Source organism: Nicotiana tabacum, chromosome 7, assembly GCF_000715075.1.
Source record: "Nicotiana tabacum cultivar K326 chromosome 7, ASM71507v2, whole genome shotgun sequence".
NCBI lineage: Eukaryota > Viridiplantae > Streptophyta > Magnoliopsida > Solanales > Solanaceae > Nicotiana > Nicotiana tabacum.
The window spans coordinates 160,831,578-160,848,122 of NC_134086.1; the positions used below are offsets into that span (position 1 = coordinate 160,831,578).

At 34.6% G+C, this 16,545-nt stretch overlaps 2 protein-coding genes across 2 annotated transcripts; one reads left to right on the forward strand and one right to left on the reverse strand.

Annotated features, from left to right (window-relative positions):
• Positions 1–5,060: 5,060 nt before the first annotated feature.
• On the reverse strand, positions 5,061–6,344 carry LOC142162390 (zinc finger BED domain-containing protein RICESLEEPER 2-like). The gene is made up of 3 exons (XM_075218739.1): positions 6,067–6,344; positions 5,255–5,946; positions 5,061–5,104 (listed from the first exon to the last, which is right to left on the reverse strand). Exons 1-3 carry the CDS (start codon positions 6,342–6,344, stop codon positions 5,061–5,063), a joined length of 1,014 nt encoding a protein of 337 aa, XP_075074840.1.
• A 3,117-nt stretch (positions 6,345–9,461) lies between these two features.
• Positions 9,462–15,212, forward strand: LOC107822999 (Golgi SNAP receptor complex member 1-2). The gene is made up of 6 exons (XM_016649582.2): positions 9,462–9,748; positions 12,788–12,984; positions 13,757–13,846; positions 13,927–13,995; positions 14,809–14,938; positions 15,025–15,212. Exons 1-6 carry the CDS (start codon positions 9,607–9,609, stop codon positions 15,120–15,122), a joined length of 726 nt encoding a protein of 241 aa, XP_016505068.1. The 5' UTR covers positions 9,462–9,606; the 3' UTR covers positions 15,123–15,212.
• The last annotated feature ends 1,333 nt before the right edge of the window (positions 15,213–16,545 follow it).

Consider the following 16,545-nt stretch of genomic DNA (forward strand, 5'->3'; position numbering starts at 1 on the left):
GACCAAATTTAGTCTATCAGGCAATGGAGAAAGTTAAGTTGATTCAAGAGCACTTGAATAAAACTCAGAGCCGCCGAAAGTCCTATTCGAACGTGCGACATAGAGACCTAGAGTTTCAAGTTGATGATTGGGTGTTTATGAAAATTTCATTTATGAAAAACGTTATGAGATTTGGGAAGAAGGGGAAGCATAGTCTCTGCTATATTGGGCCATATAGATTCTTGCGAAGGATCGGTCAATTAGCTTATGAGTTAGAGTTGCCACCATAATTAGTAATGGTACAGCCAGTATTTCACATGTCATGTTATAACATTAAAGTTTCCAGTACTCAGATACTCATGTCAGTTCAGTACTCAGATACTCATGTCAGTTCAGTACTCAGATATTCATGTCTGTTCAGTACTCTTCAGTACTCAGATACTTATGTCAGCTCAATACTCAACTACTCATGTTAGTCCAATACTTAGACATTCATGCCATCTTAGTACTTAGATTACTCAAATATTTGTGCCAGTTCAATATTCATATATCCATGTTGGTTTAGTATTCACGTATCCATGGCAGACTAATATTCAGTCAATGTAGTAGTCATTCAGTTGAGTATTGCAACAATTCAGTAATCAAGTATTCATTCAGTTTAGTATACAAACGTTAATGAAAGTTCATGTTTCCAACAGACCCGTTTAAGGTCCGGAGTTAGCAGAAGTTACAGTCAGGACAATCATTCGAGGTCGAATGATCCCAAGAGGGAGATAATGTAGCACCCCGTACATTCAGACTAGGTGTGGATATGTTAAATGGGTATTAATTTGATATTTTAGACATATGAAGTCCTATCGGGATGATTATGGGTGAAAATAGTTATTTCAAAATCAAGATGGAAAGTGAGGTGCATAAGATTTGACAAAATCGACTAAGTTTGCAAAAGGTTCGTATTCCAGCAGGTTTTAGTGAAAATGATTAAGGAATTTGGGAAACCTCAAAGAATGTAAGTTATAGGCCTTTGAAATATCTTTCCAACTATATATTATTGAGCCCAAACGGATCTTTGTGCAAAAGGTTATGTGCATTATACAGAATAGTATGCAATATGCGCGCTGGTAGCGCGACCGCGCTAATTTTGAGGCAGTGTTACTGCCGTTTAGTGCAGTCAGTAGCGCGGACAGGACTCCAGATGCACGGGCGCGCTAGTGGGGGGTCATTTTAAAGCTATATTTCGTCCCCCATAGCCCCAAAACATAAAAAACTTGCTCTAGAAAGGAGAACTCTCAAAAACCTAACTCCCTAAGGGTCCTTTCACCACCCAAGGTAAGTTCTAATGGTGATTCTAAGTTAATTTCAATATCCCAATATCTTATTAACATGGGTAAACCCTCCATATCATTAAATATTCGTTTGGGGCATCATTGTTAAGAGAAGAAACCCTAGAACTCGAATTCAAGAAGATTGAACGTCAAAAAGGTAATGTCTTCACCCTCTAATTGATTCTAGCATTGGATTAATGATTATTGACTCAAGTTCATGAGATATGAGTTGATGGGTTTGATAGAAAAGCATGAACAATTATAGGTTTGGCTTGTTGATTGTTGATTATTGGTTAAGGGTGTTGTTTACCTTATGGGTGATAAAGAATAGTGTTGATTATAACTATTTGAGACTTTAGAATTTATCTAGGAGCAAGAGAATGGGTTATTGGGTATAGAGACACCATTAATAAGGACTATGAATCTTTATGCCATCAAGTGTTTGAGAAAATGCCTAAGTGACCAAAACATGAATATTATTGCTAACACGGAATCCCTTTGACTTGTATTGGTATAGATTGAAGTTGAAGGGGGTTGGCGAATGTTGTATTATGCTCAAGAGCAGGAAGTTAAGGTATGTGAGGCCAACTAACTATGTTTGGGAATATTAATGATTCTCCCTACACTACGTTTCTTTTACGACGTATCAATTGCCTCAAAAATATAGTTAAGCCTAGTTCCTTGAATAGTAGTAGAGCTTCTATTCTCTAGCTTCATAACTCGTTCATGACTTTCATTCTGAATGTTGTGAGCTCAGTGCGTATTCAATATAGACCGGGTTTGATGCCCCCGAGTCTTAGTATAGATTACTCAGTATGCCATAAACAGTTGAAGTTTCAGTGTTCATAATCAGTTCAAGAATACATGTCTCAGTCTAGTCCTATTCAGTATTCCAGTATTATGTAACTCAATGTGATTCAGTATTTCACTATCATATATTGCAGTATGATTCTCAGTTTCTGATTTTAAATCCCTGAATGTTGAACACTTGTATTTGGGCATGAGGCCGCAATTTATACTTTATGCATCTTTGGGCCTGAGGCCGCAGTTTATGCTTTATGCATTTTGGACCTGAGATCGCAGTTATGTATACGTATACTTGGGCCCGAGGCCGCAGCTTGTGCACATATATATATTGGGCCTGAGGCCGCAGTTTAATATTCAGATTAACAGGTTGTTCATTATTCAGAAGATGGAGTATTCATATCCTTACTTCCTTTCAGTTCAATTATTAGTTACTGTTCAGTTATCAGTTATCATATCAGTTACTAGTTATTAGTTCAGTTATCAGTTATCAGTTCAGTTACCAGTTATTAGTCCAGTTATCATTTATTAGTTATCATTTCATTTATCAGCTATCAGTTCTCAGTTATCATTTCAGTTTCAACTTCAGCATTTATAATTTTTTCTTTCAGTTGCCTTACATACTAGTACAATTCAAATGTACTGACGTCCCTTTTTGCCCGGGGCCTGCATCTCACAATACAGGTAATGATTTACAGGTCGACGACACAAAGCGCTAGGATTCTCGTACCAGCTATTTGGTGATCCCTAGTTCTTTCGGGGCATTATCATTACTTTACAGCCTTTCAGTATTTACAGATAGTCAGTGTTTTCAGTACTTCAGTAGAGGCTTCATAGACTAGAGTAACAGTTAGACAGAGTCTCAGACCTTTCATGTTAAGCCATATTGGCTTCGAATATGTTTCAGAATTGTATTAGTATTTCCGCACATTGATTTATATCATCCAGACTTTCAGTATATCAGCATGTGTTAGTTTATCTTCCGCATTTAGTATGTTATGATATCACATGTTGATTCAACTAGCCAGTTGATCGCTCGGTCATATGTAGTTAGGCACCGAGTGCCGTGTTACGTTCATGCCCAGGTTCGGGGCGTGACAGATGGATTCTTCTCTAATGGCTCAGGTATGGACTATGACTTTTTAGCCCGCTGTTGATATTTATGTCTCTCAAAGTGTATGAGCCAATTCATTGAGCAACCGATGGGATCGGTATATATGTGTCAATTAGAATGAAATAGATTTTGATAGGGTAAACATATACAGGAATATAATTGTACTTTTTGAGATTACTATTTACACAAAATAAAGTGAATTACAAAAATCATTAGGTAAAATTCATTTTAAGAAGTACAATATATTTAAAGTAGTTTAACATTTATTTAATTATAATATACTAATGTTAGCTATATCCCAAAAGTATCATTTAAATTGTTAAAAAAAGTGGCTTTAATTGTGTGGTTAAAATTGAGGTGACATTAAAATTGTTGAGCAAATTATGATCCAACTATTTATATGTTGGTAACTCTCAAAAGTTAGAATATATTGGTTGTCAACAAATCATCATGTGTGTATATATTAATTTATCATTGTGAAATTTTAGGTTGGTAGAAGTTAATGTTGATATGAAAAATTATTATGTTGAGATAATAATATAATATATTTTTATAATTTAAATTAAGATATTACTAAATGTATTTTTATTAGTTATTACTCTATTTAGTATTATTTCACTCAGTTTCAATTTTGATGAGATAGTTTGAATTTAGTTGTTACTAATACACTGTCTCTTTCCTTCTTCTTGTGTCGAGGGTCTATCGAAAATATCCTCTCTACTCCTCCGGAGTAGGGTTAAGGTCTGCATACATAGTGCCCTCAATATACCCCACTTGTGGGATCTCACTGGGTTGTTGTTGTTGTTTGACTTGACACGAAGTTTAAAAACGAAAAAGAAAACTTTTGAAACTTGTGGTCCTAAAAGCTTTGTGGGGCCGTGATAGTTGTATGAGTGTAAGAGCTTCTCATTACGGGTAAAATAGGTAAAATAAAAAATTTAAAGTTAAATGTGTCATTCTTTTGGAATAGACTAATAAGAAAAATACTTTATGTAAATTGAAAGGAAAGGAGTATTTATTTTTGAAACATATTGTATTTTTATTTGTTTGTATCACCGAATATATATGAGGTTAAGTTTATGCCAATAGTTATTCATATAATTTATAGAATATAGCAGGATCATAATATTATCCGCACATCGTGTGGGTACTAATACTAGTATAGTAATAGAGACAAGATGTATAGGAGGAGAATGTAGAAGTTATCTTATTCAAGTGTGTTTTTTGTGTATTCTTTTATAGGCAAAGAATATCCTATTTATATTATACAAGATACACCCAAAACTTACTAGATACATCCTAGAAATTAATAGGTGCATCTATCCAAGTAGTACATTGTATAGAATGTATGGATGGATTAAATGAACATCCATATACATTCACTTTATTTATAACAATGTCCCATTTTTCTTCTTTTTAATGTGCTTTACTGATGTAGGTAGGGGTGTTCACAGTTTGGTTTGGTCGGTTTTTTATTAAAACCAAAATCAAACCAATTTAATCGGTTTTTAAAATTTTAAAACCAAAACCAAACCAAATTAAATACAAACCATCGGTTTGGTTGTTGTTGGTTTGGTTCAGTTTTGTTCGGGTTTTCGGTTCTTAATAAATGATAAAATATAAAACTGTGTCGGGTGAACTAAGTTGGAGTATATGATAGAATCAAAGAAACCAGCCAAAATAAAGGTTCCAAAGTACATACAACTTTGTCCATTTAAAAGTAAAAATTATGTATTTAAACTAAAAAAAGAATGAGAGAATCTGTAATATCATATTCACTTATACTTTTTTTCTTCATAAGAATCACTTTCGCAGCTGCTTCCATCATCGTCCTTAGCTTAAGCTCCAAACAAGTCAATGCTCAAAGCAGTGTCTGGATATTCTGAAAAAGAATTATCATATAAGCATTACTCTTCAAGGAAACTCTTCTACACATTGTAAGAAGTTTCTGGGCATTTTCAACAGTGTTAGCAGTGGAGGGAATAAACCAAATCAAAACGAATACATTAAATTTTGTATTAGAGGAAATTACCTTTTTCGACCATTTCAAGTTTTTGAATTTCTTCTAAAAGATCTTGAAGCTTGCATTCTTTAGATGATGACCGCAACCATTGTTGACAACAAACAAGAGCTTCAACTATCTTTGTTGATAAAGAACTTCGATAACAATCAAGAATCCAACCACCAGTGCTAAAAGCTGATTTCGAGGCAACAGTAGACGTAGGAATAGCAAGCACATCTCTTGTAATCATAGAGATAACTGGATATCTTTCAGATGAAGCTTTCCACCCAGCTAAGTCATTTAAATCCTTATTCTTCTCCACATCATCCATCAAATACTTCTCAAGCTCACTCGTATTACCAATATTATTCTCATCTTCAAGAAATTTCTCCCATTGCGATTGCCAAACATCACAATTATGCATTGTATCAGTTTGACTCGCACTAGTTTGATCTCTAATATTTTCATTAGAAGCCCCAGAAATAGAATCCTTATAGTGACTATACAAGCGAGATAAAGTATCCATCACTTTGGTAGACTTTCCCTTTCCCTCCAAAGAACTATAAAATTTGCTAAAAAGGAACTTCACATACTTAATTTTGTACCGAGGATCCAGCACAACAACAACAAATAACAACATATTCATATTCTCAAAATCAGCCCAATATTTATCAAACTTAAGTTTCATCTTCTTAGCCATATTAGTTAAGATAGAATCAACACTATCAGAATATTGGACAATTAAGCTTTGAAGATTAAAAAGCTAATGAAAGAAAGAATTAGAAGTAATATGTGAAGTTCTTGAAAATTTCAAAGTGGTTTGGTAAAAAATTTCAAGAAACTTGAGAAAGGCTTTCACATTCTGCCAATCTTCTGAAGATGGATGCCCTGCCGTTCCACTCAATTCTAGACAATAGTTAAAGTACTTATGATCATCAATATACATTCTTGAAAAGACTTTTTCAAATTTTACTACAGTATCTAACATCAAATATGTAGAGTTCCACCTTGTCTCAACATCTAAATTCAAAAGACCATGAGTGTCTAGTTTGACCTTCTCAACATGTGACTTAAAGGAAGCAGATCTTGCAGGAGAAGACTTCACATATTTCACAGCCATCCTCACTCGAGAAATAGACTCATGTTGCTCACTTAATCTTTCTTTTACAATTAAATTTAGGATATGTGCATTACACCTAACATGCAAAAATTCATTTTCCAAAATGACACATTTTCAATAATCATTAATTCTCCCTTTCAAGTATTTGATTGCAGCATCATTAGCTGTCGCATTATCTAGCGTCAATGTGAATGGTTTTTCAATCCCCCAATCTAATAAACAAGCCTCAATACCCTTAGCAATTGTCTCACTCTTATGATCTGGAGTTTGAAAAAAGTTGAGAATTTTTTTTTTGCAAATTCCATTCATCATCGATCCAATGGGTAGTAATGATCATATAAGTCAAATTTTGAATTGATGTCCATGTATCACTAGTAAGACATACACGTTGATCTCTAATAAGTCTTTTAAGCTTTTGTTTCTCCTCTTTATAAATTTTCAAACATTGCCTAGCAACAGTAATGCGAGAAGGTAACTCATAATTAGGCAAAATAACTGACATTAATCTCTTAAACCCTTCCCCCTCAATAACTTTAAATGGTTGTTCATCAATTATAACAAACTCGACAATTGCCCTCCTAACCTCAGCAATATTATAAACAACCCTTTCTAAACTTCCTTGTTCCCCTCCTTTTATAGGTATAAGTTTGAGTGATGGTTGCTTCCTATCAATTACCTTGAAAGGGGATTTATCACACTTGCTGGTTAAATGTGCCCAAAGGTTAGAAGTCCCATTCCTACTAGGACAAGCAAAATCTTTCGGACAGTAATTGCATTTTGCCCTTAGATCGCCTTTTTTATCAGTAAACTTTGTGAAGTGTGGCCAAATTTCAGATTTTTCCCGACCATTCCCCCCAGGCCTAGGGTCTCGATCACACAGAGTTGTTCTTTTTTGCTTTTTAGGAGGATTGCGAATAGTAGAAATATCAGGAGTGTTACTATGTGCTTGAGTTGCCGCAAATGTTGGTGTAGCTGGAGTAGTATTTTTTAAGGTGACCTCCAAATCTTTAACCTCGGTCTTTTTCATCTGAAATAAATTAGAACCCATTTTATCAGATGCCAAGAATAAATATTGATTAACATCACTTTGTTGAATCAATGAAAGGTCAAGTGAGTAACAAAGAAAAATTAATTTAAAATGTAATGCCTAACATCACTTTATTGAATCAATGATAAAGTAATCATTGTAACAAATTACTGAAATTAGATTTTTACGTTCATAAAAATCTTCTCAAACTATAGCCCGTAGTCTTGCAATTTGAATTACTTTTTTTGACTTTTGTGGTAGAACTTTTTGTAACTCTTAGTTTTCTGTTAGCAAAAGTAGATACGTAGGGACTAGGGTTGTAGAATTTGAGTCTCTTAAGGAATTGAAATTGGCCAATTCCTATTACTTTGGGCTTAAGCAATCTTTTAAGATATAAATAGTATAAACCAAAATCTATATATAATAATTAAAATTATTTACAAAAAGATGTGATACTTTATATAAATAATTATTAAATTTTATGTATAATTTATCGGTTTGGTTCAGTTTATTTTTCAGTTTTTTATAATAGAACCAAAATCAAACTAAATTTTATCGGTTTTTAAAATTTAAAACTAAAACCAATTCAAACCAAGAAAAATATCGATTTACTAAATCGATTTGGTTCGATTTTCGATTTGGATCGGTTTTTTGTCAAACCATGAACACCCTGGATGTAGGAACTATTTAAATTGTAACATTTGATGAAGAGTTAAAGTTTATGTCGGTGCCTAATAGATAGAGTGAGAGATTTCACAATACAATAGTCAATACATAATTTACTAACTTCCTATCGTGTCCTTCACCGTGGACTCTTGCTCACCATTTGGATCAATTAATCATTTAATGAAAAGAAAAAGATATTTCCTGGATATGAATTGGACACTACTAACAAATCCTTAGGGGTATAATTTTATACAAGCCATGGTTAAAATCACATTGCAGTAAGAGGTATGCAAGAAATTTTATTCTCTGATGTTAGAACGGAGTTTTTTAAATATACAAAACAATGTATCAGACACGGATACATAAGCAAGGTACATTTATAAATTGCAAACTCCATTTGTAAGAAAATGAGCAATCGGAAGTTTGGACCAAAAAAGAAAAGAATTGAGCAAATGAAGTATAGGAACTGTGAGAAAATGAGCAAGCGGATGTTTACATCAAATATTTAACAAACTCTGTTAGATATAACAGGAACTGTGAAAATAATAGAAACCTCTCTCTTTTTTAAAACAAAAAAAGTCATTCTCAATCGAAAAATTATAATTGAAGCGAAATTTTTGATAAGGATCCAAACATAAAGTGAGATGGAGAAATAATTGAAGAGAATAAATTTTTGATAAAGTGATTTATATGTATTTCTTACTAGCATAAATAAATGCGATTTTTAAGTGCATTCGGCGAATGAGATTGCCAAGTAAGACATATAAGACGAGTGAGCCTTGTAATTGCATTTGAAAATGCGAGTTATAAATCGCATTCTAAGAATGCAACTTATAAATCGCATGCGTTGAACGCGAGTATTGTGAGTAATAAATCGCAATTGTGCTATTACAAATTATTCAACAACTTGTGTTTCTTCCATCAAATAGACTTATAAATCGCAGTTACTTATGTATCCGGCACGTGTACATAAGCAAGGTACTGTTATAAATTGCAAACTCCATTTGCAAGAAATTGAACCCCCAACAAAAAAAAAAAAGAGCAAATGAAACATAGGAGTGAACTTGACTTTCAAATTTAGATTACAAAACTAAGTGAATCTATTTGCTATAATTCAAATGGACAAGATAACCCAACATTTATGATTGTGTGTTCTAGCATGTTGTTTATGATAGATTAATCGAAATGTAAATAAACGGATCTTAGCAGCAGTTTTTTTTTGAATCGAAAGAGTAAACTAAAAAATAATTCCAACTATTTTTACTAAAAAAGTACTACACTATCTAAAGTGCATTTTCAAATTTCAAAAGGAAAAAAAATAAAAAAATTCAAAAGGATATACAAGTAATAATACTTACGAATTGACCATTTTGTCCCTCCCTTGGCTTTCAGAAGCAAGCAGATGAAAAACCAGGCAGTGTAAAGCATAAGAGAAAAAGTGAATCGTGGCTTCTGCAGCAGAATCCAAAACCATAAACCCCTCAACTGTAATAACTGTCAGATCACAATCCCCAATTGATAGAAAATTTGGTAGAAAGATTGATCGGGTCGGATTGGAATCAGATCCGAATGTCAAAGGATCCGAGTATGGAGATACTGTTGCAAGAATCAGGGTGGGAAGAACTGCGGAAAGAGGCTCGCAAGATCGAAGGGGATCTTGATGTTAAGCTTTCTTCTTATGCTAAGCTTGGTGCTAGGCTCACCCAAGGAGGTACTTTCCATATTTTTGCTTAAATCTTTTATACCCAATTGAATTTTTGAACTTCAATTCCTAATTTGATAGGAAAATGTTGTGTCAAAATGTTAATGGGTTTTGGTTTAGTAAGTGTAAAGTTTCTATCTTGATTCATTGTATCAAAATGCTGATGGTTTTGGTCCAGAAAGTGCAAAGTTTTGATTTTGATTGAAAAATGTTAATGGGATTTGGTTAAGAAAGTGGTGAAGTTTATGTTTTGATTCATTGTGTCAAAATGTTGATGGGTTTTGGTTGAGAGAGAGTGTAAAGTTTCTACTTTGATTCATATTATCAAATTGTAAGTGGATTTTGGTCCAGAAAATGTAAATGTGATGTGTTGCTTTTTTGTTTGTTTGTGTATTACTTATTTGAGAAAGAGTATGATACTTTCATTATATCTTAATTCGTTGTATCATACTTTGTTTCTTACTCTATGTTGTTTATGAGTTGAGTTTCTGGTTTGGATCATTTTTGGGGATCCTCCTTTTTGACTTTTCAATTTCTTTAGTTGAAGTTTAATTTATGGCTAAATGTGTGATTATTTGAGACAAGAAAGTTACTACTGCAACTTCGGCTAATTGAGGGAAGTGAATAACCAGCTTAAATTTTTTTATAGGAAAAGTAAGTCTTACTATTATATGTAGTGCGAAATATGTACAGTCATGTTACAATTAAGGTGCTTGTCAAATTCAGTACTTCATGCATGTAATGAATCCAGAATTCCAGATCCATCTACAGTTTTCCTGTTAGGCCGAAAATATAAGTTTTGTAAACAATTAAACTTTAAAAATGATGAAGATAAAAGCCTTTCCTCAAAACATCTGTGGTTCCTTTTCTATCCATCTGCCCAAAAATATACAAAGTGGAATGTTTATCCATAGCTGCTTCTTCTGTATCTCTGTCCATTCCAACTGATCACTGCACCTCTCGAATACCTTTGCATCTCCCAAACCCTCCAAATAGGCCGAAAACATAGGCCAGATTGCCCCTATGAACCTGAATGCAGGAGATATCTGTCTAATTTATAAAAGTAATATACACTGCATAATTCTGTACCCCTCCTTTGGAGCTTATCACGTGTGAGACAGGCCTCATTGAGTGTTAGCCGTCCAAATCCAGCCACTTTTGCTGGTGCATAAGGTTTGCATAATCAGCTTCCAAGGCCTCGTTCGCTCCTTGTGCTGGTTTGCTTGATTTAAAATAATAAAATCCCATCCTTCTTTGCCATCCACTACAGAGAAATTGACTTGTTCGTTACCGCTACCAGGTCCCCCAGTCAGTAATAGGTATGCTCACACTTCCCAGTTCCTAGACTTGTAAGTTCCTTCTAGAGCGAAGATTCCACTTGCTGCCTTTCAAGCAGTTAGTTATTCTGCATTAGTTGGTGTTGAACAGATTGTATAGATCTGGATAAGTTCCTTAAGAGGTCGCTTTTCCAGCCATTTGACTTGCAGCATCCTTGTTTTCCTCCCATTTCCCAATCAGGTTTTTACAATTCCTTCAAATAATTCAAGCTTCCTCATCTGCTTCCAAACTGCTAACCCATAGGGTATTTATAACATCCTTGGTGCACCATTGACTGTCCATTTTACATTTTGCCATGTTACCTCTTTTCGTAGTTCGTCCCTTTCATCTTGGATCTCCTAAACCATTTGAACATAAGACTTCTATTGTACAACCTTATGTTCATAACTCTGTTTTTGATAGCCTTATAGTTCTTTTGCAGAGGTGAACTAGCTTTCTGTGGGTATCAATTTCGGTTATCCTTCCTCCCTCCCTCCCAATAAAGCTTACATTCTTCCTTTTTTTTGGTTCGCCGATAATGTGATCTCCTTTGTAAATGAAAAAGTTCTCCTTACTTCCTTTTCAAGCTTAATATTTCGAACGTTTTATCTTACTAACGCATCATGTCAAATTAGGTCAAGCTTATTAGGATAGAGGTATTATCTGGTATAGAACCTAGAAAGGATGTTTGCCACCTTTTGATTTTCATAATCAAAGAATTATTACAAATTAATACATGATTGCTGTGGAGATGTCTTGGTCTTCTTCCCATATGGGTTTATTTCCCACGTTTTGATCTGGTCATATTTCCCATTTTCATTTTTCATCATCTTTTTTTTTTTTACCTAATTCATATTCAAAAGATGATCACAAATTACTTATCCTTTGCTGCTTAAAGCAAAGAAGGGTTTCGTCCCACTCAGTAATTGCTGACAATTCTTACCTAGAAATAGTTCGAACTTAACGTGTATAAAAGCTTTGATTGTTACAACATAGCCCCGGGAGAGACAAGTACTCTACTTATACAATCATGTGCAGAGTTGACAATATGAGACAACCAAATATAAAGCAAAAGATCATTTGTGTAAATTGCAATTGTGCAAATCATTACTCTAACTTTGTTGCAGACCAGGAGGAAACTTCCTATATGTTTGTTTGGTGCATATATCTATCCATGGAGACCTATAAAGGTCAACACTACTTGTTACCCCCCCCCAACCCCCCCACCCACCCCAAATCTTAGATATGTGATCTGTGGGTTTGTTTTGGTTATGAGCTTAACTAATAAACAAGAATAAATGTATTTACCAAAAGCTGAACAAGAGTAATTCTACTTCTCAAGGAAAAAGAATAAAGAACCAACACCAACAACTACAGCTCATTCCCAAGCTAGTTAAGGGTGGCACATGAATCCTCACTATCCATATCGCTCTATTTGGACCGTTTGATTCCTATATTCAATAATTTGTTCTCGCTAACACTAGAGATTCTCTACAGTCTACTGACATACAAATTCTAAACAGAATAAAAGGACTCCTAGCAACAAATGGCCTAATGTAAGCATAGGATCATGACTAACACTTAATGCTCTTTTTCATTTCATGGTCTGCAGCTAAATTTGTAGTTTTGACAAGATGCTTGAAGAACGAAGCAAATATGGCCTATTTCTGATTTTTGGAGCTTGTGAACGACTTGGCTTTTGGTTTCTGATACTTGTTTTTATTGGTTCAGGTCATGTAGAAGCTGGTTCACCAACTCTAGGATCTAGCAGATCCTGGAAGTCTATGGAAATGGAGATTCAGTCATTACTTGAGAAGTTACTGGACTTAAATGATTCTATGAGCAGATGTGCGGCATCTGCAGCAACTACCACTTCTGTTACACAGAAGCTGGCAAGGCACAGGGACATACTTCATGAATTTACCCAGGTTACTAACCAGCATGTTCACTGTAGTCACTGATATATGATAAAGGATTTAACATTGTAACATTTGTAACTTTCTGAAATGGGAAAAACAAAAAAACATACAATCAGCAGTTTTGCTTACACCGCTGACATTGTCTCCTGCCCTGTTGATACCCAACTGATATGGGTTCTGTATCTCTATGCACTCATGTGCAGTTTCTGAATATCACTCCATTGTCAATGTTGCTTATGCTAATCCCACAGACTGTAATCCCTCTTTGGAACTAAGAACTAGCAACATGTGTTAGGAATGGAATCTTTGAAATAACACACAAACTGGAATCAAATTATTTTATTATTTTCCTTGGCCTGGCACTGGCTGCAGATTTACTTCGTTAACTTTGTTAATTTACATAAGCTCTTGGAGGTTTTGATGTGTATACAAAGCAAATCTCTCTGATGATTGTAAGAATAGCTATCAGTTCATGCTTCTTAAAAGGTAAGTTATTGAGGGTCATTGATATACCAATTATCTTGTGGGAACAATTGGAAGTAGTTGTGGCTGAACTCTTTGATTATATTACTTTGGTTATTGTGATTTACCATACAAGAATAGGGTGCTTGGTAGAGCCTAAGGAAGGTCAGATGTCCTCAAAATTTAACAATGAAAATTTCGGTTATACGAGGATGTTGAACTGCTATCATTTGGAGTGCATGCTATCTGGGGAAGCTAGTATTTCTTGTTGGCTATGCCAAGTCATTGTTTCCAAACTGACACATGACCTTGTCTTCAGGAGTTTAGGCGTATTAAGGGAAATATAAGCTCAATGAGGGAACATGCTGAACTTCTTAGTTCTGTAAGAGATGATATCAGTGAGTATAAGGTAAGAAAAGTTCGTTATTAAATATTGTTTAGATGCTGTAGTTTCAATTGCCTGTTAAGCTATTATTTGTATCTATTCAGGCATCAGGGAGTTCCCCCAAAATGCAGATACTGCGGGAGAGAGCTGCTATACATGGAAGCATATCTCATGTAAGATTAAGTGCTCTTTTTACTGACAGATTATTCTCTGTACAGCTCTTTGAGCCGGAGGGTCTATCGGAAACAGCCTCTCTACCTTCAAGGTAGGGGTAAGGTCTGCGTACACACTATCCTCCCCAGACCCCGATTGTGGGATTATACTGGGTTTGTTGTTGTATTATTCTCTGTACAGAGTTTACTATCTTTTGTTACTCTATGATGGTCTTGGTATGGAGTATCGTAGTGACAACTAAACCTCAAAGACATCTTTCCAAACATTGTTATCAAAGGCAAAATGTGAAAACAAGCCCTGAAGTCGCAAGTGCCTAAGCGCAATTAAACTTGGTGGACATGTTGACCTCTTGTCCCTCAGCTAATAGTTGTGTTACCGAAAGCAAAATCTATTTGTGTTATTGAGAAGAACATTTGTTTAAAGATTGTTGTTTTGTTGACATGTCAATGTGAAACTGATGACTTAAACTTAGCTTTGCTTCCTCACTTTTAGCTCTATAATGTCAATCTGGGTTTCCATGATAAGATTATCTGGATGCAAAATGAGAGTGTGTCAGCAATTCTGCAACATATATGATCCTGTTGCTTGTCTAGGAATTCCAAATCTTTTCCCCTCTATAGTTGCTCCTCGTCTTTTCAATCTGCTCGCTCATGTTCCGAGCTATGATCTGCCAACCCTCATAAGTGACGAAACTTTTTTATCATATTAATCAATGATAATCATGACTGGCTATAAAACAGAATCCATGACATCATGAACCCAAAAAAGGCGTGCAAATACTTCCTCTTAAACATGTTGATCCTTCTATGCAGATTGATGACGTGATTAACCAAGCTCAAACAACCAGGGCTGCCTTGGGTTCTCAAAGAGCTTTATTTGGTGATGTTCAAGGAAAAGTGAAACAATTGGGTGACAAGTTTCCTATCATTCGTGGGCTAATTGGTACTACTATTTTTGGGACCATTTCTGCTATCAAATTGCTTAGTTAAAAAATGATATGTTGCTTACATAATTGCTGATCTTTGCAGGTTCAATCAGAAGGAAGAAATCAAGGGATACACTCATTCTATCTGCAGTCATTGCAGCTTGCACTTTGTTTCTTATTATCTATTGGCTTTCTAAGTAATAGATATATTTGTTGATACAAGAAAGTTCAGAAAATGTTTTCTAAGGAATTTTGCGATTGTAGTCACTGCTATTACCCCAAAAGCGAAAATCTTGAGCTCATGATTAAAAAGCCTTTCTGTTTTCTTCTAACATGCTTTTATAACAATATATTGCTTTTGTTCTCTCTTATGAACACTTCCACACATCCAGTTGGTAACTACCAGCTCTGCTGCTTTTCAGCGAGCTGATGAACAATATGAGTCATCGGTGACTTGCTGCATAGTTACCTAAAGACAGAATTTTGTAAGATGAATCCTGACTTAAACAATAAGCATCTTTCCAGCTTCAAATATTTACCAAGTACTGCTAGAAGTTTTCTTAATGTGGTGTTAGGATTATTGAACATTAAATTCATGATTAAATTTATAGCTTCTATGTGTTTGCTATGCTCATAACAGTAGGCTGCCTCATTCTTCAAATTAAGGTCATATTTTGTACATGAGTTATTCTACTAGCCTGTAATTTTATGACCTGCCTTCCACTATATACTTATCTTTTGATTAATCAAATTCCCACTTAGATGTCCAGCATTAGAGTTAGTTTAGGAAAAAATTCTTTTTGAATCAAAAACTGAAATGACAGGTAATGCTATAAGACAGTCAATGTAACTACTTTTTTCCACTCAGCGTGTGGCACATCAAGATTTTTTCATCCTTAATTAGAGGTTCCGTGTTCTAGTCTTGGAAATGGAGGATGCTCTACTAAGTGTAAATCTCAAGTAGTCAAATTAGTGAACTTCAAATATCGAATGATTAGACTTCAAATATCAGATGGCTAAATTCAACACAGAAAAAATAAGATTGTAAGTCACTTCAAATGTTTTTTGATTGAACAATTACAATTGCAAACTACTTAAACATTTCTAAGTCAAGAATTTAGGAATCGTGTGGAGAAAAGGGAGTGGGGTAACCGTTCAATTCAATAATAAAATCACTTTGCCTACTCACATGCAGTGAAAAGAGGAAACAGACAATTATAGCACATAGAAAGCCAAACGCTGCACACTGCTCAGTCCTTATCTCCACAAAGTACAAAGGCATTTTTCTTACTACAAAATTAGCAAAACATAAAAGTATGGCCAATTAGTAATTGCCAAAACATAAACACGTAAAAAGTTTGGCTTCTGTAGTAAACACTGTACATCATGCATTGCATGGAAACAAGCCATACCATTCCATACAATACAATGTTGTCTTGCTAATTAATAAAGCTTTCACAGTACTCCACGCTTTCTCTTTAATTTAATTTAATATTATTACCAGAGGAGAGAGGCATATATATTATAGCTACCCTCTACCCAATATTTACGTACGTACTTTTTCATGTTAAAAAGAAGATGCTAAAGAATGGGTGTGAGAGTGAGATGCCAAAACATTTAAGCA